Source organism: Branchiostoma belcheri, unplaced genomic scaffold (assembly GCF_001625305.1).
Source record: "Branchiostoma belcheri isolate BF01 breed outbred unplaced genomic scaffold, Haploidv18h27 scaffold10, whole genome shotgun sequence".
Classification (NCBI taxonomy): Eukaryota; Metazoa; Chordata; class Leptocardii; order Amphioxiformes; family Branchiostomatidae; genus Branchiostoma; species Branchiostoma belcheri.
The window spans coordinates 4214102-4241080 of NW_017802380.1; the positions used below are offsets into that span (position 1 = coordinate 4214102).

At 45.9% G+C, this 26979-nt stretch overlaps 3 protein-coding genes and 1 long non-coding RNA gene across 4 annotated transcripts; 1 reads left to right on the plus strand and 3 right to left on the minus strand.

The window, feature by feature from the left end:
- The first annotated feature begins 1919 nt into the window (after positions 1 to 1919).
- On the plus strand, positions 1920 to 6278 carry LOC109470283 (rho guanine nucleotide exchange factor 26-like). Its single transcript, XM_019769196.1, has 7 exons — positions 1920 to 3926; positions 4214 to 4445; positions 4605 to 4701; positions 4878 to 4976; positions 5177 to 5277; positions 5752 to 5904; positions 6138 to 6278. Exons 1-7 carry the CDS (start codon positions 2601 to 2603, stop codon positions 6236 to 6238), a joined length of 2109 nt encoding a protein of 702 aa, XP_019624755.1. The 5' UTR covers positions 1920 to 2600; the 3' UTR covers positions 6239 to 6278.
- Positions 6279 to 6456: 178 nt separating this feature from the next.
- LOC109469180 lies at positions 6457 to 19747 on the minus strand. Its single transcript, XM_019767613.1, has 25 exons — positions 19688 to 19747; positions 18486 to 18543; positions 18028 to 18201; positions 16824 to 17669; positions 16547 to 16642; positions 16096 to 16287; positions 15224 to 15295; positions 14830 to 14988; positions 13963 to 14052; positions 13558 to 13719; positions 13277 to 13345; positions 13025 to 13096; positions 12764 to 12847; positions 12352 to 12513; positions 11913 to 12137; positions 11505 to 11651; positions 11124 to 11267; positions 10739 to 10882; positions 10378 to 10521; positions 10036 to 10164; positions 9616 to 9756; positions 8805 to 9140; positions 8299 to 8412; positions 6855 to 7085; positions 6457 to 6656 (listed from the first exon to the last, which is right to left on the minus strand). The coding sequence occupies exons 2-25, from the start codon at positions 18532 to 18534 to the stop codon at positions 6487 to 6489; spliced, it is 4152 nt and encodes a 1383-aa protein (XP_019623172.1). The 5' UTR covers positions 18535 to 18543; positions 19688 to 19747; the 3' UTR covers positions 6457 to 6486.
- Positions 19748 to 21322: 1575 nt separating this feature from the next.
- Positions 21323 to 22686, minus strand: LOC109471556. The gene is made up of 4 exons (XR_002140307.1): positions 22558 to 22686; positions 22076 to 22213; positions 21608 to 21781; positions 21323 to 21406 (listed from the first exon to the last, which is right to left on the minus strand). It is a non-coding gene; the product is annotated as an uncharacterized LOC109471556 (long non-coding RNA).
- Positions 22687 to 22862: 176 nt separating this feature from the next.
- Positions 22863 to 26589, minus strand: LOC109469184. Its single transcript, XM_019767627.1, has 7 exons — positions 26510 to 26589; positions 25704 to 25737; positions 24918 to 25217; positions 24566 to 24766; positions 23880 to 23954; positions 23216 to 23572; positions 22863 to 23035 (listed from the first exon to the last, which is right to left on the minus strand). Exons 1-7 carry the CDS (start codon positions 26516 to 26518, stop codon positions 22863 to 22865), a joined length of 1149 nt encoding a protein of 382 aa, XP_019623186.1. The 5' UTR covers positions 26519 to 26589.
- Between the last annotated feature and the right edge of the window lie 390 nt (positions 26590 to 26979).

A 26979-nucleotide genomic window follows, 5' to 3' on the forward strand; every position in this document is an offset into this window, starting at 1 on the left:
CCTGAGTCATGACGCTTATTTGGTCATTTACCTATAAAACAGAATATATCATATGGCACATATCATGCTAGCAGTTACTAAGTCTGCAATGGAAATCGAAAAAAATGATGAGAAGGCAACTTCGTGCTTCTGTCTTCATGAGACGAATGACTCCTGTCATGTGAACTTGAATAGAATAAAATCGAAATTAAAATCATCACAGACTGAGATTTGTGACGAGACCGTATAAAAAGTAAATGGACATTTGGTTGATAACACTTACTTTCACAAGAGAGGTACTTTTTCCGCGGAAACAGTAACGTTAATAACAGCGAGAATGAACACCATAGGACTGTCAGAGATAACCTGCAGTGAAAAGTGACTTCTATTTTATTTACTGCATCACGCCGTACTGATTATCGGACAAAGTCGAACCTGAAATGACCTGCAGGTGACAACATGTTTGCCGTGCTTATCTCACGAGGAGCGACACTTTGTCCACACAAACACCGTACTGACGGCGCGCGCTCCGGAACGCCCCAGCATGGCGGTCACGGCAGAGTTTGACTTCGAGTTGTGGTGCGAACGCAACAAGTTCCACCCGAAACTGACGGAGATGCTGAGAGACTGGGGCTTCACCCGGCCGGACCTGTTACTGTACCTGTCAGACGAGGATAAACAGGACTTTCTGACGGAGGGAGTGCCGAGGGCACACATCCGGAAGTTGGAGCAGGCCATAGTGCAACTTTCCCCCGCCCCTCCACATCACAGAGAGGACCAAGACACATCCACGTGAGCGTTTGCGTTGTTTCTAGCTCCAAGGAGGGGGATCCTTTCATGACTAAAAGTTTGAAATTTGCGAAATAGGGTGAATGATTTCTTAGTAGGCAAGAGGCAAATTGTTCACCTTACCTTTTCACAAATTCTGCGTTCAATATTATCCTCAAAGAGAAGGGCCCACGTGTATACAGGTTAGTGCGCTAAGATAAGACTTCAATTGGTATTACATTTACATACATTGCAATCATCATTGCTTTCATTTTCATCCAATTGGCTGGTCCAATCAGTACTTCCCTCCGCCTTCTGGCCGCTTAGTGATAACCGATTCTAATATTTAGTTACACCACACTCCATTGCAAATCAGACAAAAGGAACTTAGTCATTCAATCCATAGACTGGCAAGTCTTGTAAGTTAAGTTCTTGAAGCTTAAACCGCTCACCTGGCCACAATATACATCGTCTAAACCACAAATGTCAACATCCCACCCGCCCTTCCCTTCCGGCTATACTGTGGATAAAAATACACTCATACAACTCGTCAAGATACTTTGTGGCCACGCTAACGTCGCGAACGACTTCTTGAAAGGACATTCACGATTTACGACTGGATATCAAGAGTAATGCAGCGTAAATGTTTCAGCTATAAATTACGTGACGCCCCTACAGTCACGTATATGGCCCTACGCGAGGTCAATAACCTGTTGTACAGAACAGCTCCAGCTTCCAAGAAGGCCCCAGGCCAAAGTACAGTCTGTAGGTTTGCGGGTAGCACGCGGCAACGCAATGTGTTACATGACCAATGAGCATTCATTGGTGTTTCTTTAATATTGGGTGTTTGAAATAGCAGTAACATGATGCGTTTTCCCTACCGGCTAAAATAGCTACTTTTAATGAGTTATATAACCATTGACATGTCGGTTTTGTCATATTTTCTGCTACGTTTACACCACACATGACGGTGCGTGGGATATAAAAGCTTAAAGACAGATCACGAACTGTACGTGTTTTTAACAATCAAATGTATTGAGTCTGCTCCTACCACGTGTATAACGACATAACGGTCTTGTATAAGTTGTTTCCCTGTTATTCGTGGCGTTTGTGCCTGTTAAGACGAAAACTGTTGGTCCTTCTTTTAATGTCGAAATAGGTCCCTACTGCAAGACGATGATGATCAGGAAACCTACGAAGATATTGACCCAGAAGAAACATATGACGATATTCCAGCTGACACCCCTCCCTCTGCTGCCAGCACGAGTCAAGATCAGACCGACGAGGACACGTATGACGATATACCAGAGGACGTTCCTCCGTCTACGACAAGCGCAAGCCACGAACCAGCGCGTCCAAAGTCAACCACACCTGCTTCTCAGCAACACGTTCTTGAATCATCAAGCCCCGCTGAAGCGGATTCTTGCCAACCAGACGAGTACTATGACGATGTACCAGACAACGTTTCCCCGTCACCTGCAGACACAAATCAAGAAATAGAGGGTTCAAAGCCAACCGCAACCGTACCTCCTCCTGAAAATCTAATTGTAGACGAAATAGGCGAAACTAGCGTTATCATAGCATGGCAGCCTCCAAACCTCCCCGGCGAAGTGGACTATTATCTAGTAAGGCTATCACGTCTCACGCCACCATCTACCGAAGGCGTGGCTGAAGAAGTTGATCCGAATGAAAAGCCGTCCATTACATATCACGACCTGGACCCAGCCGTGCAGTACGAAGTCACGGTCGTCGCCCGATCCGCTGATCTCGAGAGCGAACCCGTCTCGACGACGTTCTACACCGGGGAAGACTACGACGACACCCTTCCTTCCTACACCGCTCTGCCGGAGTTCATGACTGACGCGCCCCTGTACCAGGAGATACAGATCGCTAAGACCGCCATACTGGTACAGGACGAGGTGGACGGGTCTAAGGCTGTGCGCTGGCAGTCTACCATCGCCCCGAAGTGGGACAGACAGCCGCAAGTCGTCCAGAACAACGTCAAGTACACCTTGTCCAAGCAGCAGCAGCATCTCCAAGAGGCCATGTTCGAGGTCTTAACGACAGAGGAGTCTTACCTCCGCAGCATGAGCGTCTTGGAAGAACACTTCCTGCAGGCCATCTTACAACACAACGCGCTGATCGGCCACGGAGTCTTCTCCTGTCTCTCCAGATACACCAGACAGATCATGGAGGTCAGCGTCGCCTTCCTCGAGGACCTTCAGCGGAGGGCGAAGGAGCAGTCTCCGGTCATCTCCGACATCTGCGACATCATCGAGAATCACGCCCTGAAGAACTTCCTAGATCCCTACAAGACGTACTGCAAGGAGGTCAACGCACACTCCCGGGTCGTCAGGAAAGTCATCGCCCAGAACAAGGAGGTCAGAGAACAGGTGAGCAGGCTGGAAGGAGATCCCAGGTGTAGCAAACTCCCCATGACGTCCTTCCTCATGCTGCCCATGCAGAGGATCACTCGGCTGCCCCTCCTCATTGAGAGGATCCTGAGCAACAGAGAAGACAGTTCAGACTTTTCCCAGTCCGCCATGAAAGCCCTTCAGGACACGCAGAAAGTAGCGAGCATCATTAACGAGGCGGTCCGCGACGAGGAACGGCATCACGACTTCGAGGAGGTCCTCAGAGAGAAGCTGACGTTCGACCGGTGCAAACTGCCCTTCCCGCTGAGGAGTAAATCACGGTGGATCGTCAAGCAGGGCGATCTGACTTGGATTAGGAGCAAGGAAGACAAGGTCTCACAGCGCTACGTCATCGTCCTGACTGACGTACTCCTGTTGGCGAAGAAGCGACAAAAGAGAGGCGGCGGGGTGAGCTACGACGTGCTCAACTACTGTATGCGAAACCGCGTCCAAGCGGAGGAAGTCGAGGACAACATTTACGACAAGACAGAAGCAGTCACTCCAGTTGCTGATAAGAAGCTAACCCTGTCAAGACGCAAAAGCAGTCTTCTCAAATTCTTCAAAGCACAACAAGCCATCCAGGACGAAGGATACCAGTTTAGCGTGCTGCTGTTGGAGGATAAGGATGGACAGGAGCTGGAGATGGTGTTCTCCGTGGCGACACCTAGCGAGCGGACCAGGTGGATAGAGGCGTTCCAGTACAGCACCACGGACGACGAGGGAGGCGCCATCTACTCCTGGGACTTCCCTCTGACGTCAGTCAAGGTGAATCAATCTTTAAGACTTCAATTTAAGTTTCTCAGAGGAGAATTCTGATCATAGAAATTTTAAACCGTTTCCAACACAAGAAGTTGACTCGACCAAATTTTCGATTAGACACTTCGTCTTCTTTAAAATGTCTCACGAGGATCATTTTTTACCTGGTACAGACCCGACTCAACATGTCATGAGTCAACTCTTTGTGTTGGAAATAATACCAATTTCCCTAATTATATTTGCAAACACAAATGAATTTTATTGACATTTTTGACATGGCGCCGTCTGCATGTCAGGTGCGGAGAGACGCGGCGCAGCCGGACGAGTTGGCGTTCGAGGCGGGTGACGTGGTGCGGGTGCTGCGGAAGATGCCGGACGGCATGTGGTACGGGGAGACCACGCACGACGCGCGGCAGGGCTGGTTCCCGTGTGACTGTGTGGAGGAGATTAAGGACAGCGATCACTACAGGGCGAAACAACTCAGGAAGAAACGCACTTCATCTACAGACGACCAGGTCTCCACTAAAGGTAGATGCAACCACTGAATGGCGTGTATAATCCTTTTAAAGAACAGTACCAATAGATGTATTTCTAGACAGCAAGATGAATATCAGAAATTACATTATGCTTGGATTGTAGCAATGAGTTTATAGGAAGACTTATATCTCCTTGGATTGTGTTTTGCAGAGCACCCCAAGTTTGTCGTCCTTTATGACTTTGATCCTCAGCAAGCAGGAGAACTTCAGATCAAAGAGGGACAAGAATTGGAAATTCTAGATTACGGGTAAATATCTTTTAAATGCTAACAAAAGGCAAATGAGCTTTTGATTGTCGTTGAAGATGCTTTGTTGCATAGTCAAGTTGTATTTAGCGGTTACTCCATGTACATGTGAACGGTTCATTTTCAATATTGATTATTTTGTAAGTAAAGCCAACTTAGGCAGTTGATATGTTTTACAGGGACAATGTCTGGTACCAGGCCAGACGGCTGGACACACGGGAGGAGGGATGCGTGCCGTACAACTATGTCACACCTGTGTACAGCCTGGAGCAACAAGAGTGAGTTTTCACGATTCGCACCAGTTCATTCTGCATCTGTTAATTAATGTCACAGTGCTAACCCAGTATAAAATCCACTGACCGTAACCCACCAGCGTATTTTCTAATTGGACTTTGATAGGACTGATAACAGAATTTGTATGTTTAAGGCACCCCCTGTAGGTATAGCCATACTATAGTGTTTACTTACGTGTACTCAGCTGGTATTTCGGCAATCTCGGGAGGAAGGACTCAGAAGAACTTCTGCTGGCAGACGGTACCGAGCCAGGAGCCTTCTTGGTGCGAGACGCTCATGGACAGGGTAAGAAACTAATCTAATCTTAGCTATGCGGAGGGGGGGGGGATGCATGAATAATTGGCCAACGGAGTTAAGCCACCCGAGAGTTAATTTGCCCGTGCAGTTTTCTTCCAATGGGGGAATGAAACACCAATGTTGGACCCACTCCCCTGGCCAGTCAGACCCTATTTTTGCCGAACTCTACCATCCTAAGCCCCCTTAGGGAGGAGGGTAGAGTATCGGACTGAAAGAAAATAGTGACAAGAAAATGTAGACATCAAAAGATTTATTTACATGCCTCTGGTCTTCATTTCTATCTGCACTAGTTGTATAACTAAGTAACAAAGCACCAAATTACCAAACGTTAGCGCGCAGCAACATTTTGTACAACTCGCAACAACTAGAAGCATCAATCATTACCTTGTAAAATGACATGGTACAACAGTACAAATAAATTGCTTCATTTTAACAAAAACCTTCTGTTTGCCTTGCTGACAGGATCACATGTTTACACCGTGTCAGTCAGGGCCAAGACAGAAGGAGAAATCACTGTTCGCCATTTCAAGGTCGACAAAAGTCCAACAGGTCTGCTCTCCGTCGTACCGGAACAAGAGTTCAGTTCGATAGAAGAGCTAGTGAAAGATCTCAGAGGTAAGAAATATATTCCAGCAAATACAGCAGAGTGTTAGTGATATTTTCTATGTCCAACAAAATGTTAACACCTATTGCAGTTGAAGTAAGCATGTTGCCATTAGTTTTCATTATCAAGCTTATGTAGTACACAAAAATGCCCCCCATAGGCATGGTTAACGAGAGCTACAGAACCACATGGGGCCAGTGCTTACATGTACCCTAACGCCAAGCTTTGCTTCTGCCCACCACAGAGAAGGGTTCCATCGGGAAAGGTTGCCAGCTCGGACAACCCTGTCCCAAACAGCCACAAAATGCCGAGAGTCCTGCCATGGAACACAGGGAGAACAGCTAACAAGGACGAAAGACGGATTACGTAGGTCTTAGACAGCAGGAGCAGGAAATGTATTCATAAAGTACATGCATCAGAGATACTAGTAATTTGGACGAACCCATCATTCATTGTGAGCGAGGGGACTTCCTACTCTAAATGTGTGGCATTTTACAGATCTAGACTTTTTCGAGATACGATTCCATTCTTATAAACACGAAGTCGATCCCGGCCACCATTTTCACAGTATTCGCTCCCTCTATTGCTCTAATTTAATTTGGTTGAAATGATGAAAAGATAGACGGGAGTTGTGGCGTGGTTGGTGTGCTAGGTGCCCTTTCTCTGTGACGATGACGGTGGCCGTGACTATGGCGATGGGCGTCGCTGTCTCCGCCAAACCCGAGAAAGCCAAAGATAGACGAGTCCCCTCCTTTCTTGGCTCCTGGAGTAAATACGCGATAACATAAGGCGATTAAACTGTCAGCCATTCATTAACAATCTCATCTGTCTTTGTGACATTCACAAATTATTTCGACTAATTGTGAGCTATCACAGTTCGATGTCATAAAACCATAAAAAGAGCACTTTTGTCTCTTAAATAGACACCTGTTCCTTTTTGCGAATAAAAACGGACACTTACCACCACCCCTGTCTCGTTTTGCCCAAGCTGATTTCATGGCATCCTGTTTCTTGTGGCCACCCCCATGTTTCCTGGGCCCCGTGGCGTCCGCCGAGCCCAGCCCTATTGCAGAGAACAACGACGAAATCGCACCGTCCTCATCATCTGATGACGATGATGATGATGATGACGAGTCGTGTAATCCCAGCGCTCCCAAAATGGACTCTCGACGTCCTTGACTCGAGCTCCCATCTATAAACAAGTTGTTCTTTTGTTAAGTAAGAGAACGTTATTTGACACATACCCCAATAGGCATGCAAGCTGGCGTTTATCAACAAAAAAGCTTTTGCATTGGATACCGCTTGCTGAGCAAGTCGAAGAGTGTTACAGACAACGTGACAACGTTACAGACAACGTGACAACTGATTAGCTTTGATCCGGCTTAAGCTACGTCAAAGCGAATCAATTCAGTATATATAAGACAGCCCGGTATCCAGACTATCCCAGTTCGCTCCTCTGCTTGCTTCCATGTTAAATATTTATCAATGGAACAAATTGGAGAAACGAATGGATACCAGTCTACTTAAAAGATGGTGTCAGAAGTGGGATTTTACTGTAAATCACATATCACAACTGTAACGCCCGCAACTGCCCAAACCTTATCGCAAGGCGTCGACGTTATGTTTCTCGCTCACATTTTCAAATCGAATCTTTTATGAAGAGCATCTTTGTTTATGGCCAAAGCTGCAGAGGTAACCTTATACATATGGTGATATCTGCATTCATATGAGAGTCCCGAGGCATAATATGTTCATGCTGACGCGACAACTGAAGACGTTAGATTATATGCAAACCCATGCATAGCCCTTGTCGTCATAACTTCAAAGCCGGTCGCGAAAGAAGATGTAAAGGTAACCTCACACGCACGATTCTTACGGTCAGCGGGAGCTGAATTCCCACCAAACAACCCTGACAGGAAAGTCGTTGATTCTGGTGAACATCAGGATCATGATAACGAGATTAAACGTTACACTGAAGTATCACCGACGTTTTAGTGTTGGAGAACAATATCTGATATACATATATGGCAAAAACCTTACGGCCCTTGGCTTTTTTATTTCGTTGACGTAACTGGTTAATGATGGGCACTTTGTTTCTGATCACGTGATGTTTTTGGATTGCTGCCATTTTCACAAAATCCGTCAATATGTTTGAAAACAGCAGCCATCAGTACACCACAAATAATCATAAAACAATGTACCGTAATGGTATAAAAACACGACACAGTAATGTCAAAAACCACCCAGACCTTGCTCCGGGGAAACGTTGTTAACACCTCTGTCCTTTATGGTAGCCCGTTTTTTAGCCTGACTTAACCTCGCTTTTCGCCGGCTCCCTAGTTAGTCCGCCACCCATCTAGGGAGCCGGACAGAAGCTTGGGTATCACAGACTAGTAACTCTTTACCTGAATCGTCCCCTCGGCTCGCCATGATGCTGTGTTCCGCTTCCCTCTCCGCCTGGCTCTTCCCGTCGCCACCGCTGAACATGCCGAACAGGCCGCCGAAAATACCGCTGGATTCTGGCGGAATGTGAACGTATAGATGTCAATAGCCACCATTTATGAGGACATAGCTATGGAAACAACAACTACCAGATCTAACATGTAAAGCAAAGAATGGTCTTTGCAGTACCTTCAAGCCGAGGAGGGAGGTCTGTTAGGATTCTGCTCACATACAAAAGCGAAGAAAAGTCATCAAAACCATCAAGATGACATAAGTATATAGCAATGTTAGCTTTCTTTAACATGTATCTCATTTTGTAAAAATATTAGGTGTCTTAAACAACTTTCCGCTACCCAAGTCGATCCAATGCCAATCATAGTTTGTCAAAAATGACAAGAATCTAGAAGCAGTGTTAACATGCGGACATCACCGCGAGTTTGAAAGCTTTCCCTTGATATGAACCAGTTACCTGACTGGTTTTGCCCTTTTCCCATGCTTGCCATCATGCTATGTTCAGCTTCTTTTTCAGCGAGGGTTTTCCTTTGGCTTGCCATGAGGCCAAACTCTGCTTCCTTTTTCTCCAGGCTGCTTCCTTGAGTCGCCATGATGCTGTGTTCTGCTTCTTTCCGCGATAGCTTGCTGCCTTGAGTCGCCATGATGCTGTGTTCAGCTTCTTTTTTTGATAGCCGTCCCCGTCCGGTGGACATGATAGTATGTTCTGATTCTTTTTCCGCCAGGCTTTTGCCATCGTCTCCGAACAGACCTTTGAAGGACTGCATCGCGTTTCCGAACATCCCAGCCGATTCTGAAGGAATTCGTGATCACGTATGTAGAGAATTCTTCAAAAGATGTTTGAAGAAGTCACAGAAAGCATACCATACGAAGCTCTGCATGCACCAGTAATGCGATACTTTGATGCATTTTTAGAAAATCCATCGAGCACAGCGTTAATCTTCTTGGAGTTCCTGAAGTCAGCAATAACGACTTAGTAATGGCCATGGTCATAGCCTTGGTTTCAGCACTGTTACCCATGTATTGACAGGTAACAGGTTAAATGTTAAACTGTAGATATTTTGAAGAGAATAAGCTAGGCAGGATACCTTTTAAGAAATATTCCAAGCTTATCAATATGGCCACATTAGATACCCTTTAGATACGCAGGCAGGCAGCAGGCATGATGAGGTGTTAGGGTTAGGACATTTCACACAACCCACCATCATGGCGGACGGTTCGTGGCCGAAGCCACGTGAGCAGAAACACGTTGTACTAAGTGCACCTACCAGGGTCTTTATCCGCGTTCTTACGTCCTCCTGTGACAACAGGTCGGCGGTGTCCCTTCTTGCGGTCATCGTCCTCTGATGATGACAATGATGATGCCGAGGATGATCGTCGACGAATCATGCTCATGAAACTGAAGGATCCTGGGTAGGTACCAGGTCGAAGGCAGAAGGCAGGCAGTATGTGCGAAAGGAATTGAGAAAAGGAATGAGGAAAGGGGGAAGGCCTTTATTGAAGCTTTCTGCCTCAACGGAATACAGGTAGTCTTGAACAAGTAACTTTACGGTGGAGATCAGATACTTATGATAGAGTAATAACTGACTGTACATTTAAAGGTACAAGCTACGGGTCTGGTAGCTGAAATGACGAATGTTGACATGCAAATGTCCTAGTATATATACAGAAACAGATCCTGAAAATACCTGATTCTTCCTTTGGTTTTTCGTCGTTTTTCACGACACTACCTTTGATGCTATGCATACTCAGGGCATCAGAGTCGTTGTCTGCTGCCTTTGATGTGAAGAAGGATCGCTTGAAAACACTACCGAAGCCTGTCAAAAGATTAGTAAATGTATTCCACACTTACACTCGAAGATATATTCTGCCCAACAAGGTTTAGAAATAACACAAATAGGGGTAGGCTGGCGTGCTTGGTAAATTCTTGGCGTGCAGTGTCAACATTACATGCTCATGGAGTCGTGCCTTTTCTTCTGGCATTCCAATGACTAATCACAATTGTACATCATTCATTTGACAGAACATACCCGAATCTCCCCTAGCCTTGGTGTCGTCTGTTCCCGCCTGCTGTACGGCAGCCTGTGTACCCTGTGTGTCAGTCGGACTGCCAGCTTGGTCTTTATCGTCACTCTTGGACCCGAAGAATGATCGCTTGAAAACAGAAGTGACACCTGTGAAGAGCAGACATATTTGCTTATCAGAACATACTATTGACATACTGACAATGGATCTTTGTCGCTTCCTACAATGTTGAAGTGTTCCAGTTGAAACGGTACAGTGCATATCATATCTGCATCAGGGTACGAGACGAAAACGTGTTTAAACGTTGAAACAATCTTTGATTGCCATCTTTTATATCAATGGCCATGCAATTGTATTTCTAAATACCTGGGCTCCGGGTAGTCTGTTCTTGAACACCGTCCTTGCCTACCGGGTGACTGTCTGAGTTACCGCGTGTCTTGATATCATCATTTTGTTTCTCTGATTTGAGAGCTCCAAACAGTGAGGCAGACAATAAGCCTTTTCTGCTGCCTGAAAAAGGTGATAAATGTCCAGTAACTTTTCTCTCATTGTTATCAGGTGACGTTTGTTAAACATTATAGGCGGCCAATTGTAAAAACATAAATATCCACACTTAGATATGTTTTGCACAACAAGGCATGGCAAGAACAGAAGTAGGGGTAGCCTGGCGTGGTTAGTGAATTCTCGGGCCTTCTCTTCTAGTACTCCACGACTAATTGGCAATGTATATCATCCATTTGACAGAACATACCTGCATCTCCCCTAGCCTTGGTGTCGTCTGTTCCTGTCTGATGTACGGTAGCCTGTGTACCCTGTGTGTCAGTCGGACTGCCAGCTTGGTCTTTATCGTCACTCTTGGACCCGAAGAATGATCGTTTGAAAACAGAAGTGACACCTGTGAAGACAGTTTATTTGTGTATCAGGCCATCAGAATGTGCCATTGGCTTAGTGTCAAAAGATAGGTCAATCACTGTCTGTCAGCATGTTATATTGTACCTTGTGCAATTGTCGTGCAATAAAGTTCTATAACATCTATTATGAAGTACATCCCAAAGGTGTAGTGAACGTATGACCATATTTGTTCCCTGGTACAAAACAAGTGATATTTGATGACCGTTGAAAGACGTATTACCTGGACTCCTGCTGGTGGTTTCTTGAGCACTGCCTTTGCCTCCAGGTTGACTTGCTTCAGACTTCCCTTCTGTCTTGGTATCGTCTTTTTGTTTCCCTGCTAAGAGACCCACAGACATAGCCACAGACAAAGATCTTTTGATGCCGTCTGAAAAAAAAACAGCAAGGGGTACTTACGAGAACTCACAAAAACAAATTACAAACTTGCAAACTAGCAAAGTATTGTAACATACCTTTACTATGACGATACAAATTACGATGTTCAACTTGGAAAAGAATGACAGTGTGTGTGTGTGTGTGTGTGTGTGTGTGTGTGTGTGTGTGTGTGTGTGTGTGTGTGTGTGTGTGTGTGTGTGTGTGTGTGTGTGTGTGTGTGTGTGTGTGTGTGTGTGCAGCCGTCCCTACTTACCCTCTGTCCCCTCCGTTGTCTTCTGGTTCCCTGTAGTTACAGGGTTGTTTTTCGACACGTTTCCTTCTGACGCCTTGCCTGTGCTCGCCGTTGATGACGCCCGCTGCTTGAGCTGAGTTCCAGCACTGTCTTTCGACACGTCTCCTTCTACCTTTGTTTCTACGTGAACTCCCGCTGTTGGTCGCGATCGGTCCTGCGACCGACTTCTACCGTCTGAACTGGCACCTGCGGTGATGGGAGTTACCGGGTGTACTAGAAAATTAATTACGCTCAATATGTTCGATTCCCTCATCGAGATTTTTCTATCACTTCGACACCTAAACGAGAACGGGATAGCTAAACAATGACACATGCAGCCTGTTAAGATACTCATTACATCCAAACAAAATCGATAAAAATCGATAAAGCAATAAAAGGTTGCTTAAGTTGCAATGCTTACTAATTTTTGTGTTGCCACGCCTCTGATTTCGCCCATGTGACTTCCTATTGTTATGCCGTCGGCTCCTTGTTCTACCCTCCTGATTTGACCTCTCTGGCCGATCGTTGATGTTGTCCCTTCTTCCGGACGACCTCTCCCGACTGTTCCTAGAGCCAAGATGTCCTACATGGGATGGCAGGTCAGGTAATGCTTAAAAGAAAACATGTCTCGGAGAATGTTTCGTATTATGTTCAGATGTTGTACTTATACAATTGCAAATGATTTGTGGCAAACGGTTGAACTGTTCAACTCATTAATCCAAAGAGAAACATCACATAGGCTTAACGAAGTTGTCTTATTAGCAGTTAAAACTTCTGCCTATACTACTAGATAGTATGTAAGAAGGACACTTGCCAAAACGAACTTCACGTACCATTTTCCTTTCCTCTGTGCCTATTGTGATCTGACGAACGGTCCCGTCTGCGACCAGAGCGGGAGCTGACATGGTCTCTAGACTCTGGGGATGAACAAATATGATAGATAATGAATGTGCAGAAATCCGGTTTACAGCAGGATTACGCAAACTACGTGTTTAAAGCAATTTCCATTTCATCATGAAGTCTTGACGAGCAAAGATAAACCTATCTGTATACATCGGTGATGAGGTCGAACCAGGAGGCGTCCTTAAACGTACCGTGTCTATGTTCTCTGTCGCCGTCTACATCTGACGATTCTTGTCGTGAGCGGGACGGCACTAGGACTTGACCTAAAGACAGGTACGGATGACAGGTTTATGTTTAATGAAGCTTTCCCATCTTTTATCCATCTTACGTTAGATGCAATCAGACTGGATGAATGCAAAAAGGTACGTGTTAGCATGGGCATGACAATGTCAGAATGAATCCAGGTTGCCATTAATTAAATTTTTACAAATTCCTGTACGTACGATATCCTCTGCCTCTCTCATCTTCTGATGCTGAGTGTGCACCGCCTGACGTCACCGGTCCAAGTGATTCTGCGATAGATAAAATACATGTATACAAAATTTAAATATATAAGTAGATACATAGATAGATTGATTGATTATTAATAAATTGATTGATTGATTGATTATTAATAAATTGATTGATTGATTAATTGATTGATTGATTGATTGATTGATATTGAGAGCAGATATATACAGATGTAGATGCATTAATGAATTCATTAAATTACAGCTGTACTCACTGCTTCTGCGACCTCTGGACCGTCTGTTCTTGGTGCCATCTAACGGATAGTCCCGAGCGTAGCGCGGATATCGCCAGAACCCCTCCACATGGCTGTACCTGCTCCAGGCGCAGTTCTGCAGCCAGTAGGCCATCGTCATAGGCGCGTCGTCCGGGTCCGAATCTAAACAACGTTTTCAAGATACATACGAAAACTCCAAGAAGAGGTGTATCGATACGATACGAATCAATTCAAGAAGGCCAGATCCGAAAGAGACTGTAAAATGTTAATGACGTCTGATTCGCTGTCAAAATGGGGAACAATCAGAGCACATGAACGATACTCAAGAGAAAGCATGGAGCATTTGTGATCATCGGAAACCATGGACACCATCAGCGAGTTAACAGTAAGTAACCGAGCACTAACCTGTCCGGATTTTGTCGAGGCTTTGGACAAATGTTTCGAAACGGTCGTAGGTATCGTCTGGATCCAGGCGCGGCTTGGTACCTAGAGGGACTGAGAGACTGGAAGTCAGAGTCCGGGACATGGGGGCTGTCGCTTCGGGGCAGTCCGAGCTTTTAACATTCAAACGGGGTCTTGTCAAATCGCTGACCAAGAGATTTTTAAAGAGATCATTAAAATGATCATTTTGTTACTGACAATCTCTGCACGTGGACGTCTGCTTGTCGGTGTGCCACATGTCTGGCAATAAGGCCACGGTAGACATGGGGCACTTCCACGGCCGGATGTACATGTGCAGAGAGCTAGCTATTATGAAATTGTGCAATTATATATATTGTTATTATTGTCTACTTACGATGTTGTGCAATATGTTTAATTAGTTTTAACTATGATTGATTGCAATGTCATTTATGTCTTTGGGGAGGGAGCCTGTAAAGGTGGTCTCCACCTGTTTCTCCCTTCCCTTCCACTTGTGGCAAAGCTTGAATAAATAAATAAATAGATACAACGTGGTGTTATTTCACTGACGATGCAGAGAAACTTGTCTTACCACCATTGTGAACCTTTATGGACGGGTGTGGCAAGTTATATGCTACAATGGCTACAGTCACTCATACTTCTCATGGTTACAGTCTTCTGACAAGTCGCAAAGTGTACAAGGGCTGTGGTTAAATCTCATAGATATCTGCCCTCATATGCATCTTTATTTGAAGTCTCAAAATAATAAATCATATAGAAGTATTCGAAGACACAATTTTTGAGAATGAAAAACCAGTACCCCTTAAAGACCTGTACTTTTCCCCCCGAAAAACTAGTTACTAAAACACTAACTGATTTTCCTCGCGGCGTCCGGGGCACTCCTGTAGCTCACTGGTTCCCGTGGCTGCAGTTCTCCTTGTATACGAACTGGTGCCAGCTGTCCCACCCAGTCGTTTGTCCTCTGGCTCCGAAGAGACCGCTCGAGATGAGTGCCCACCGATAAAGACCGACCTGTGAAGAAAAATGGAAAATACTAGTAATAACCTTGTCAACGCTGGCAAAGAAACCCTAGCCTGGGTACCATCCTATTTGTATGCCGGGGCTTCCATATTCGCTCCCTGGGCAGGGAGCGAGTACGGGAGCCCCGGCATACAAATAGGATGGTACCTAGGCTAAAGAAACCCACCGTGTCAGTCATGTCGAAATGTCTAACTTTTTCTGTACCTATTGTAACGTAAACCCTTACCTCTAACACCCTCGTCGTCTGATCTCGTCTCCCGAAGGCGGGCAGCACGTGACAAGAGCGGGTCGGCTGATTCTGCATGTGGACCAATAGTATTGATCTTTGCTTAGATCATCAGAATCCACATTAATGTAGACCAATAGCAATGGTTTTTACATCAATGGTTGGAAGAAACAGTGACACTGAATCAAAAGTATAACGATGCAATACTTAGACTATAAAGGTAGTACAAATTTCAGTAAGACGTAATGGGAAATTAGATCGCATGTACAGTATGATGTGCTCGTATTGCGTTCTTCGGTGGCTATTCTGGACGTCCCTGGCACCGCAGCATTATCCCACTCATCTAGCTATTTATACAAGCAAGAACCGAAGAGAAGATTTGGGAGGATTCTGAAAAGTGAGATGACAAGAACGCATCACAAACGAAGAAAGCCCACAAAGCTCTACATGTAAATCTCGACCATGGAGAGACGTCCTTAAACACAAGGCGTTCTGCAACCCACCAAACAAAGGGGACGGAGAATAATTCCAATATCACAGGAAAGTCAGCATCCCCTGAGCCGAGGCAAGTGATATGAAGAGGGGGATCGTCAATCTACTCAACTGCTCCTACGACGGATGGGACCCCATGTGTTTGTCTCCAGTTCGGCCTGTCGAGCACGAAAGACGCGGTTTTGTGGCCGGTCTGTTCCACAGTACCTTCTCCAGTCCTCATGTTGAAGCCAAAGGGCCATCGTCATGGGGGCATCTTCCGACTGACCTACGCCTGCAAGAGGGTCTTCGCAGTTATTTCATGACACAGGAAACAGGACGCGCGTACGCACGTACGCACGTACGCACACACGAAGACAGCAATATTCAAAGAAACTAACCACTTCTGAGGCCGCCGCCAGGGTCAGTCGTCCTGTTGACTTGTTCCTCGTTGCTCGGTCGTGATTGTAACTCTATGCGTATCGGCTGTAGCACTATATGGGACGCGGGCTGCTGCTGTGTCTGCACTACCCAGGCGTTTGTCCACTGGCTCCGGAGAGACCGCCCCGCAGTATCGTCCGATACATAAAAGCCTGCATCAGAGGTTAAAACATTGGAGTAAACTAATTAATCTGGAATGTGTTTTCCCATTATCCACAGCTGATTTCTGCAGTTTCTGCCAAACAGGGTGCTGTCCTTGATTGTCTTGTTCCTATCTAAGTAACATATTTCGTAATTGTAAAATGCCCATCTAATACATCGCCATTATAGGATGGCTAAGTATCTAAGTTATATATCATATCGAAAGATGCATCATTTTACATGGTAATTATTATAAACATTAAAGCGTACTGTGTGTCCTTTCCGTGTCTGGTGATAAGATCTCGACGCCAGAGTCGAGACGGTCATGGCGAAAATGAGATGAGCCGGGAGATCTCGTCTGGCTTCCTGTGTTCAAAACAGTAACATAGTCATCTGAACAATACCAATCTAAGATGAGCTAAATGCACAAACGTCTATGAAGCTTCTGGGTTTCTGTTTAATCGAGTTGGCCAGTGAGTGCCAACCCCTAACCAGTCTCGGCAGAAATGGTACGATTTTAAACGATTGAACCTGTAAACATACGAACCTTCTCCTGCGTGCATTTCAAACGTGCTGATGCCAGATACTTCCGTCCCATGTGGACGTTCCGCTATCAATCTTCCACCGCCTTGTGCAACATGCTTTAGCTCTGTACCATTCCTAAGGTCCAGAACTTCATTGTTTACTTGTACGGCCTGCGGTCCCTGGATCGACTGTCCCAGGACCAACTGTCCATGGACCGGCTGTCCCTGGACCGACTGTCCCTGGACCGACTGTGCCAGGACCAACGGTCCCTGGACCGACTGTCCCTGGACCGGGTGCCCCTGGACCAACTGTCCATGGACCAACTGTCTCTGTGCCAACTGCCCCTGGACCAACTGTCCATGGACCGGCTGTCCCTGGACCGACTGTCCCAGGACCGACTGTCCCTGGACTGACTGTCCCCGGACGAACTGTCCATGGACCGACTGTCCCTGGACCGGGTGCCCCTGAACCAACTGTCCATGGACCGACTGCCCCGGGACCAACTGCCCCTGGACCGGGTGCCCCTGGACCAACTGTCCCTGGACCGGGTGCCCCTGGACCAACTGTCCCTGGACCGGGTGCCCCTGGATCAACTGTCCCTGGACCGGGTGCCCCTGGATCAACTGTCTCTGGACCGACTGTCCCCGGACTAGGTGCCCCTGGATGAGCTTCCCCTGGACCAACTGTCCCTGGACCGGGTGCCCCTTGATCAACTGTCCCTGGACCGACTGTCCCTGGACCAACTGCTTCTGGGCAACGTTATCGTTGTTGTGTCTGTACTCTTGGATGAGTCTTTCGTTCGACTGTCTGGACTGTCTGATCTGGAGGGATGACTGCCTGTCCAGTAGTTCCAGGGATCTAGACAGGTCTGTACGGGAAAATGATCGGAATTTGTTATATATTTATAATTACCAAGGTCTAACGGTATTCTTCAAGTATGTTCTCTCTTGTGGGTAGTATGAGAACTTTCGAGTATGTCATTTATGAGATGAGACTATGGTAATACGGCCTTATTATAAAGTAATATATTATCACCAGTTTGTGTAACCCAAGCTTTCACTGTCCAGCGATCCGTAGTCCCCGCCCCACAGAGTGGCCTGACAAGTGGGAGGGCTGCTTGAAGCGTACACGCGTGGTTTAGTTACGCCAGCCTACTGAAAGGTGTTGCTATTAAACAGAGATAGCGATAGCTTGCAGCCAAACACACTAACACACCACACACTCACTTTGTCCTTCACTGGGCGAGGTGCTCAGATCAATGGAATCTCTATGGCTTTGTAGAGCGAATTCGCGAGAGTCGGTAGTTTGTTTCTCTTCATGTTTTTTATTTGCCCCTTTCTTCTTCCCACCCCTCAGTAGATTCCGCATGGAACGTCTCAGACGGTTCATGGACAGGCTCCCTGGCGAGAAAGTGTTAGCAAACGTGTCTCTGTCACTATCTCACTTAGGCATGTTCAGATCTAACTCAAAAAAGTTGTCAGAATTTTTTAGCCTGGTTACCAAACCTATCATAGCTCCAGAGTCCTACTTTTGGGAGAGGATGTAGGACTCGGGAGCTATAATAGGTTTGGTAGCCAGGCTAAGAATTTTTTACGATGTTCATAAATTGTGATTGATCAGATTTCGGATAGTGTGTGTGTGTGTGTTTGGACGTGTAGAGTGGTACTGAATAAAATTGACTCACGGGGCCCAAGTCGTCCGTTCTGTTTACCATCGTGTTCTTCAAACTCCATGGGGAGGGCCTGTAAACAAACAAACAAACAGACGCAAAGATAAACAACATCGGCACATGAAGTGACACCAGGTGTACGATTGATACACCAACGAAACTAACAAAGCTACATAGAGCGAAGAGAGTATATGCCCTAATACGTAACGATTATGGACGAAGACTATGTAGCTAAATGTCTGATATCAATGTATTGCCCAGATCTACTGTAATTGTAGGCATTGGAACATGTTTTAGCACATATGTACAAAGGTTCCCTTCTATATAACCAGGGCATCGGTAGCACAACGTTACCCGATCCCGTGTCGTCCGGTCCCGTCTGCTTTGTGCGGATTATAAGGTGACTGGCCAATACATGTTTGTTATTGCTTGACTATCTTGTCCGTGTGAAAGAACACAATGTTGTTGTGAAAGAAACATACCGACCCCCATTACCTTCAGGTCAGTTCTTCGTGGCTCCCACTAGTACTGGGCCTTTGATGCCTGGAGGCGGACTGTCGATAATTTGAGATAAACGCTCTGTCTCCGGGTGCGACAACAGAAAAATGGTATCACACCTGCTGTAGCTGTGTGCCTTAAGGTCAGTCGTGACGTCACGACATAACTGGTCGGACCGGTATCAGAGGAGCACTGAGACAACCCAGAAGAATCTGATCTGTTACAGATATAACAGTTTATCAACTACTGTCTATATCATTTCTAAACGACAGAGTTTTGTTACCCCTTAAGGCAGGGAGAGAGATATAATTCTCGCGCCGGCTTGTGTAGACTATTTGTGTGCTAGCCTGGCCTGCAAAAGGAGACTTTGTCTCCCGTTTGATTCGGAACCTGGTTATATTGACAGCTCTCGCTGCAGGCTGTTCGTTACGGCGGCCGTAACAGTCTAATCCCAAACATAAACAACAGACAGAAGGAGAGATATTATCAAAGGCCACTGCTACGTGACTAGCATACCTGCTGCCTGTACTTGAATGTTGGAATCATGTTAGGGCATATTACAAAAGTTTGAACTACTTCTTCTACTACTACTACATTACTAATGACTACACTCTTCGACAGCGTTTTCAGCTGTTCAGTGTAGCTGTGACAACCAGTCAGACTATTTTTGACATGAAAAGACACCTTTCAGGGACATTTCAGCGTTACAAAAGTCTTACCTGGCTTAAGATGTCTCAAGGTTACTGCAGAAACCTTAGCAGATTTTATATAATTGGCGGTTTTAGTCTACAATTATGTATAAGGATCTGCCCATGGAGTCCAAATACTTTGCAATTTCGTACTTTGCTATGTTGAAGTTTTCATGAAATTCCCCCAGGCATGGCCATAACTATTTACAGGTAATCTCCAAGCAGATCCTACGGTGGCAAGGCAGTATCCAATCGGCCAAGCAGTGTCTAATAGCCACCACGAACACTGCTTACTGCATTGCCACCGTTGGATCTGCTTGGAGGTAATCTGGATTTCCAGGAAAATATGTAAACGGTTTTACATGGGGCATTCGAGTATGAACAAATATCTTATATGGCCTAACACCAAACAGCGTTCGTTGCACTCACTTGATCCACTGCACTGAAGAGCGTAAGGAATAGCCTGGTGTCAGATAAAGCTCCAAGTTAAGACGTCTTGTGTAAGGATACAATGTAAATTGTCGACCTCCCATGACACAGTGGCTAGCTGCTAACAAAGGGGGTGGGACGGACCTACACAAGCCAGCTCCTCGGCGTCAGGGCCAACAGGCCCCAAGTAAATCTTTACCACAGCTCCCGAATTAGACTATGTGCAGGGCGATGTCAGGTAAAGTTAAACCTGTATCATTTGTGCTAAAACTATAATTGTTGGCTCTGGAGCCGAGGACCTGGCCTGGGAAGGCCTTGAAAACTGCCTGACATCCAGGCTAGCAGAAGAAAGGACACTTGATGCCTCCGGGCACACGTGTATCAGAATAACAACAGCTCACATCGATAGTAGAAGTAGTGTGGGAGACCAAATCAGTGTACTATTTTACAGGAGGCTGATTACCACCATGTGCAAAATTACCCATGACGACAACTTTGTTACTGTCTGACATTATATATTCTGTTTTATGTAATCTATAATCTCTACATATTTACATAATTCGGCTGGCATGATCTGTACACAAGACAGTAGATGATAAGAAGCTAATGATTAACTTACAGCGCGGTCGCATTAGTAATAGACCGGAGCCCAATTTTGATGTAGACTTTTCAAGCAAGTTATGAGAAACCAGGCTCTAAGATAAGAAGGATCTGAGAGCACGACTATCCCAAAATACCATCGGTTTCAGATCGATCGTGCGACGGTCGTAAGACGTAAGACCATAAGATCCAGTTTCCACGAACACTAGAGGCTGCTGCCGATCCTTGTTTGTTGTGGAAGATTCGTGATGCTATACCATGCCACAAAATTGATAACATGCCATTGAGTATCCTCTCATACGGCTTGCTCTTTAAATCGTCCAACTTCAGTCAGTCGTTTTGCTAGAACACCAACACTTTTTGCCCAAGCTGACTCCATGGCATATTACGTTCACGGAATTTCTTGGCCGCCATTTTGTTTTCACCAATCATCCCCGATGACAGTGACCTCATTCGGCTGTCATCGTCATCTGATGATGATGATAAGCTCTCCTGTCCCAGGGCCCCAGAAACGGACGACCCGTACGCACGCCATGAGGATCTGTAAGATTTAGATTAGATTTTGAGCTTTAAGAAGTTATAAAAATGATATAGGATAACTTAAATGCAAGCAGAAGCAACCTACCATAATCATACCTCACTTCTTCTCAGCCTTGCTGTCGTCTCCTCCGTCGTCTTTGTTCTTATCGTCACTCGTTGAGGTGAAGAACGCTCCAAACACTGCCACAGACAAAGAGGTACTTTTCTATCACTCTGGAAAGCTTCAAAAACACCACTTTCTGTCCACTCGTATGCAGCTTTGTTTCACACGACTTAAGCAGATGTACATGTATGACATCAACCAAACGGTAGTTGCCTTGCTTTATATCACATACTTGAAAATGGAGGTATTGTATTGGTTTGGGAACGATTGATACTCACCACTTTCTGCCAGTGCAAGCCGCATGCGAAGGAAAAGGGCATTGATGCTTCCAAAAAAAGTTCTTGGCTCAGAGTTTTCACTTTCCTCTTTCTGTTCAGTTCTTGTGTTCCCGCCATGATTTTCTTCTGTGTACACTTTCACAGGAGGTTGGGTCGGTGGCTGGGGTGTGGAATCTGTGCATAAGACATTAGCCACAAAGACATTCAGACAGGCCTCCACTCGCCTCGTGTGCGATAACAGAGACATTTTAAATGATGCTTTGTCAAACATAGCGCCAGGCCTAGCCTATGGACGCCATCTACTGTACCAGCCGAAATGGTTATGCTTATAGGTATCTAACTTAATGCATTTATCCTATGACTATGTTGAGCATTGCTCAGAAATCAACTTTTTTGTCATTGTCTTACTGTGTCCAAATGCACAACGATCCATGGTACTAATCCATCATAAACCGCAGCTATACTTACCACGTTTTGTGCTGTAACGCCGTCGACTCCGACTCCGACTGCGACTTCTGCCGACCCTAGTCTCCGTTCTGCCCCGCACACCCGGATCCGACCTTCCGCTTCTAGATCTAGACCGTTGTCTCCGGAAGCTGGGGTGCCCTGGATGCGCATTTACATTATTAACATGATTGTGTTTTGTTCGCCATATTGGATGGTTAAACCTTACCCCCTCCCGCACTCTTCCCCCTTCCTCAACTTTTCCACCTCCACCACCACTCTTTCCCCTTCCTCAACTACCGCATACTAGTATTTATTCCCCAATCTAACCATTATAATTACATTAGATTTCCTCCTTGCTATGCACAATTGAAGGCCGGTCCAACAAGGTGTTGTCAAAAACCAATTCCCTGGCGATACAGTAATTTTTAGAATATTTTCAAATCAAATCGTAGTTCTGTCAAAACGGCTCCTCCTCAGAGGTGTCGCCAAAATAATGTACGTACTATATCCCTGGCCTCTGCCGCTCTCGTCGTGTGATCTCGTCTGCTGGACACGAGAAGCTTTGTGTAGCGACAACAGGGGGTCTGCTGATCCTGCAATGGGACCAATAGGAGTAATCCTTACTTAGACAAACCGAGCACTGACGTAAGCCAGTAGCAGTAATCCTCACTCTGATTGGTAGATACTACAAAACTTATTGTGGCCTGCCACAGAAATTAATCTAACCATGCCTTTCCAAACTTTATCGTTTCACGACTCTGCAAACATTGTAGAATGTAAAATCTGTCACAATATGTTCAAACCGTACTCAACTGGCTCGGTTGTGTTCTCTCGGCCTCCAGTGTGTGGCTTCATCAGAGTAGCCTTGAGGGTACGAGGGGTATCGCCAGAGCGCCTGTCTGTGGCTGTACCTGCTGGACCAGGCGTGGTGCTGAAGCCAGGAGGCCACGGTCATGGGCGGATCGTAGGAGCCCTCCGAGCCTGGACAGAGTTTTAATAATCCATTTTCATTGCAGCTATCTCCGGACACACACACATACATACTCAGTCTTATCGTACACCTTGGCAAGGGTTAGCCTTAGCAGTCTATATCAACCTGTCATGACGATGTTCTCAAAATTACTCTAAGAAACGTACAAAGACAGTTGCTGAAACACTAACTACTTCTCCGACGGACGCCCGGGTCGCTCCTCTGACGACTGACTGGCCGGAGTTGTTCCTGTGTGCGTGTCGGCAGACTTCTCTTGTCGACTCCTGGGTCACTCCTCTGACGACTGACTTGTCCGAGTTGCCTCTGTCCCCGTGTCGATGGCAGACTTCTGTGACCGACACTTGCGTCACTCCTCTGACGACTAACTGGGCGGAATTGTCCTTGTATGCGTATCGGCGGCAAACTTGCAGAGGAAAGAAACATGTCGTCTTCGCTTGGGTCGCCCGGCATGCGCTGTCCTACCCAGTCGGCCGTCCATTGGCGTCGAAGGGACCGCTTTGGATCGGTGTTTATCGATAGAGACTGACCTGCGGAAAAAAATCAAACATAGCACCAGGTTGGTTAAATCACTGGTAAACAACGGTATTTGTACACAGCCAATTGTCAGTGTTTGTTTGTGAGTCTACAACCTTCCCCAGGGTACGTAATACTGACTGGTTCACTCTGCAGCTAGATGTCGCTGCGGTGGGACGGATACGGTCCAAAACGTTACTGAGCCCTCTCCCCTCGTCCGACCTTTTATCCATAATAAAGAAACTCCTCTACTCCAAAAGGCAGTATTTCGGCATAGTCATCACGCTACACATTATACCCGGTAAGTACGGTATCCCTTACCTCTGTCATGCTCGGTGTAGGATCCCATCCCTCCAAAAGCGCTGGACGCTCCTGACATGACTGGGCCGGCTGATTCTGTGTGTGGACCAATCATAGTCATTTAATGGCCTGGATGCGCAAGATGGTAAACGAAGGAAGGGCGGGATGATTTGCACACAAAGCAGTTTTCGAACATCAGAAGAACTTCGGCTAGCTGACATCCACTAGGCAGTGGCAAAGCGAGTAAGAGAAAAAAACATTAACGTCTTGATTGGTTAAGGTACTCAACTGTTTCTACGGCGGGCACTGACGTGACTGCTGTTGTCTCTAGGCTGCTGGTCTGTGAATACTTCAGACTGACCGTCCCGAAACACTCTGTTCTGTTGGCGGTTTCCCTCAGAGTCCCTTCTCCAGTCCATCTGTTCAAGCCAGATGGCCCTCGCCATCGGTGTATCTTCAGACACGTTGAAGCCTGCAGGGAGTTTTCTTTTACAGACTTGAACTATACATGATGTGTGCGGATGATTCGAAGGCCACGGTTGAAATTAAATCTCGATGCCTAGCTTTCTTTACAGAGATTTATTAACTAAGAAATGAATGTTTAAGACACTTTGTAAGACAGCGAACGGTAGTAACATCATCATCCGTAAAGTAACGAACGCAAAGTAACGGTTAGAAATATGGGAAGACAAATTAGAAGTACTGACCACTACTCAGGCTGGTGTTAGGGTCACTGCTGTGACTCAGTCGCTCCCCCGTCAGTGGCGGGGACAGTAGCTCTATACGTGTCGGCTGCAGACGTCCGGTGGGAACAGGCTCTGTGTTGATGTCGCTTGTCTGGACGACCCAGTCGTTTGTCCAGTGGCTGCGGAGAGACCGCCCCGCGGTACCGTCAGATATGGACTGGCCTGTGTTAACATATACACATTGCTTAATGGCATCTTCAATAGCAAGACAACGTCATTTTAGGAAAAAAAAACATGCTCGTGGTCGTGTGTTTGCCAACATCAGCAAAGTTTCTTCAAATTGACGTTGGGCGAGAAAACATGTTATGCTCACCATCTACTACCTGGCCTTGAAACGCGCCGATGACCGAGTTTTCCGGGTCGTTTGGTCTTTCCACAGCAGCTGTGCACAGGGCCTGTAGGACACGATTTGGCTGTGTGCCAATCCCAGAGTCTCTATCTCTGTTAACGTCACTGGGTTGACTGGCCTGTCCGTGGGACCACTGCTTCTGGGCCACGTTGCAGTTGTTGTTGTTCCTGTAATCTTGGATGAGTCTTTCATTTGACTGTCTCGACTGTTTGATCTGGAGAGAGGATTGTCTGTCCAGGAATTCTAGCGAGTCAGACAAAACTGCTGTATGACAAAAGCAAATGTATTGTACATCAAACACTGTGTAGTAGTATATGAACGTTCAAGAAGCAACCATGGCTTTCATGCGGATTGTATGGGTTATGTTTAGAAGCTTTGAACAACGGATATATGAGGATATAAGGATGTGAGGATACGGATATATGTGCGTGCGCACGCACGCACACACACACACACACACACACACACACACACACACACACACACACACACACACATACACACACATACACACACACACACACATACACATACACACACACACACAGAGATAGAACGAGACAGATAGACAGACACATAGACAAAAGTAGCTAGAGACGGAAAGACAAAGACATCAGTGGATAAATACACAGATACGGAATGGATACAAATGAGGATAATAGCATAGGCACAGCACAGTGCGACCATGGTGACAGTTGACGTGAATGAAACAAAAACACCTAATGGGCGTGAATTGTCTGCTATCCTTACCTTGGCGTTGTTTTTCCGTGTCCATGGTGAGAACCTGAAAATTAACAGAGTAGTTGTGTTGTATACGTAATTTCTGAATATATACGTTATGTACGTCAGACTCCACAATCCAGCAACCAGCTTGGCGTTGTTTACTGCCACCGTGCGAACCCACAATTCACCTTAAGTCACCTTAAGTCAATGGCCTTAAAACCTCACAACGAGGTTACTGGTCGGACTGGTACACAAGCAGAACACTGACTAGCCTTTTGTTTCATCTGTCAATGTCTGTTTCATTATTCCACCAGATATATAGCAAGAAAGAACGATCCTCCTACCGGTGTGTGTGTAAGTCTGGCCCTCAAACGTTGTGCTCGTCTTTTGTTCCAGAAGATGACACTCGAGAACTTTAACGTTCGTCACAGACTGACACCCGGTGTCAACATCTGACAAATGAAGAGACGCTAATAACTGACTTACAGTTATTGCTATATGTTTATCACCGAAAGCGTCGCAGAAGCAATTCCTGATAAAAGGCAGTATGCACAGGCACACATAATGTATGTAATAATACCTTTTCAGATAGCTGTTTTCGCATAAACTTGGCCTCTATAAAATAAACCTGGCTCAATTTGTTGTAACTGCGACCTTTACCAACACCCCAGTGGCATGTGCACGTGATTTACCGTAGTGCTTGTTGACACATAACAGACCTTAGAAATGTCAAATGTAAACCATTGTCTTTATCTGGGTCCATAACATAGAACGTACAAGAGGACGAAAAAACTGTGCTATATTTTGTACCTAGTAACGTTCACTGTACTTACTTGGCTCATTTCGCCGAAGAATGCAGAACATGGACGTCAGGTTCAAGACCCAAGACGTCTCGGTCTGTACGAACAGGGAGATTCACGGCCACACGACATGGCGGCTTGTAACTGGTTCTACCGACGCCCTGCGGCTACACGTGACGGGGTATCACCTGTTGACGGCGCGTCACATTCCTCATAGATCCCGCTGCAAATTAGTGGGATTTACCAAACACAAAGTTCCAGGAAAGTCTACCTTAACATTACCATGACAGATGAGTCTGATAGAATTTTGATCAAAGAATGAAACACAAACATTACCAGGCATTTATCGCCGTTGTAAAGTCCCATTTTTTCGTGCTTTATGCAGGGACCCCAGTGTCACGTACATCCTACGCTACTGTAGTATTTTCAAGCAGGCTCGATTCTATTCTTATCTTGTTCTATAAACAGGTGAAGGTGATAATGTCATGTAGATATCCTGTCCT

Excerpts from the sequence above, each read along its gene's own strand:
- LOC109470283 (XM_019769196.1), top strand. The coding sequence starts at position 2,601 with ATGACTGACGCGCCCCTGTACCAGGAGATACAGATCGCTAAGACCGCC. Across the intron at positions 3,927-4,213 it reads TCCCTCTGACGTCAGTCAAG|GTGCGGAGAGACGCGGCGCA; the intron begins GTGAATCAATCT and ends TCTGCATGTCAG. Across the intron at positions 5,905-6,137 it reads GCTAGTGAAAGATCTCAGAG|AGAAGGGTTCCATCGGGAAA; the intron begins GTAAGAAATATA and ends TGCCCACCACAG.
- LOC109469180 (XM_019767613.1), bottom strand. The coding sequence starts at position 18,534 with ATGGAGTTTGAAGAACACGATGGTAAACAGAACGGACGACTTGGGCCC. Across the intron at positions 11,652-11,912 it reads GACAACGGAGGGGACAGAGG|ACGGCATCAAAAGATCTTTG; the intron begins GTAAGTAGGGAC and ends TTTTTTTTTCAG. Across the intron at positions 10,165-10,377 it reads CAAGGCTAGGGGAGATTCGG|GCTTCGGTAGTGTTTTCAAG; the intron begins GTATGTTCTGTC and ends ATCTTTTGACAG.
- LOC109469184 (XM_019767627.1), bottom strand. Across the intron at positions 24,767-24,917 it reads TCAAGGCCAGGTAGTAGATG|GCCAGTCCATATCTGACGGT; the intron begins GTGAGCATAACA and ends ATGTTAACACAG. Across the intron at positions 23,955-24,565 it reads TAACACCAGCCTGAGTAGTG|AATCAGCCGGCCCAGTCATG; the intron begins GTCAGTACTTCT and ends GTCCACACACAG.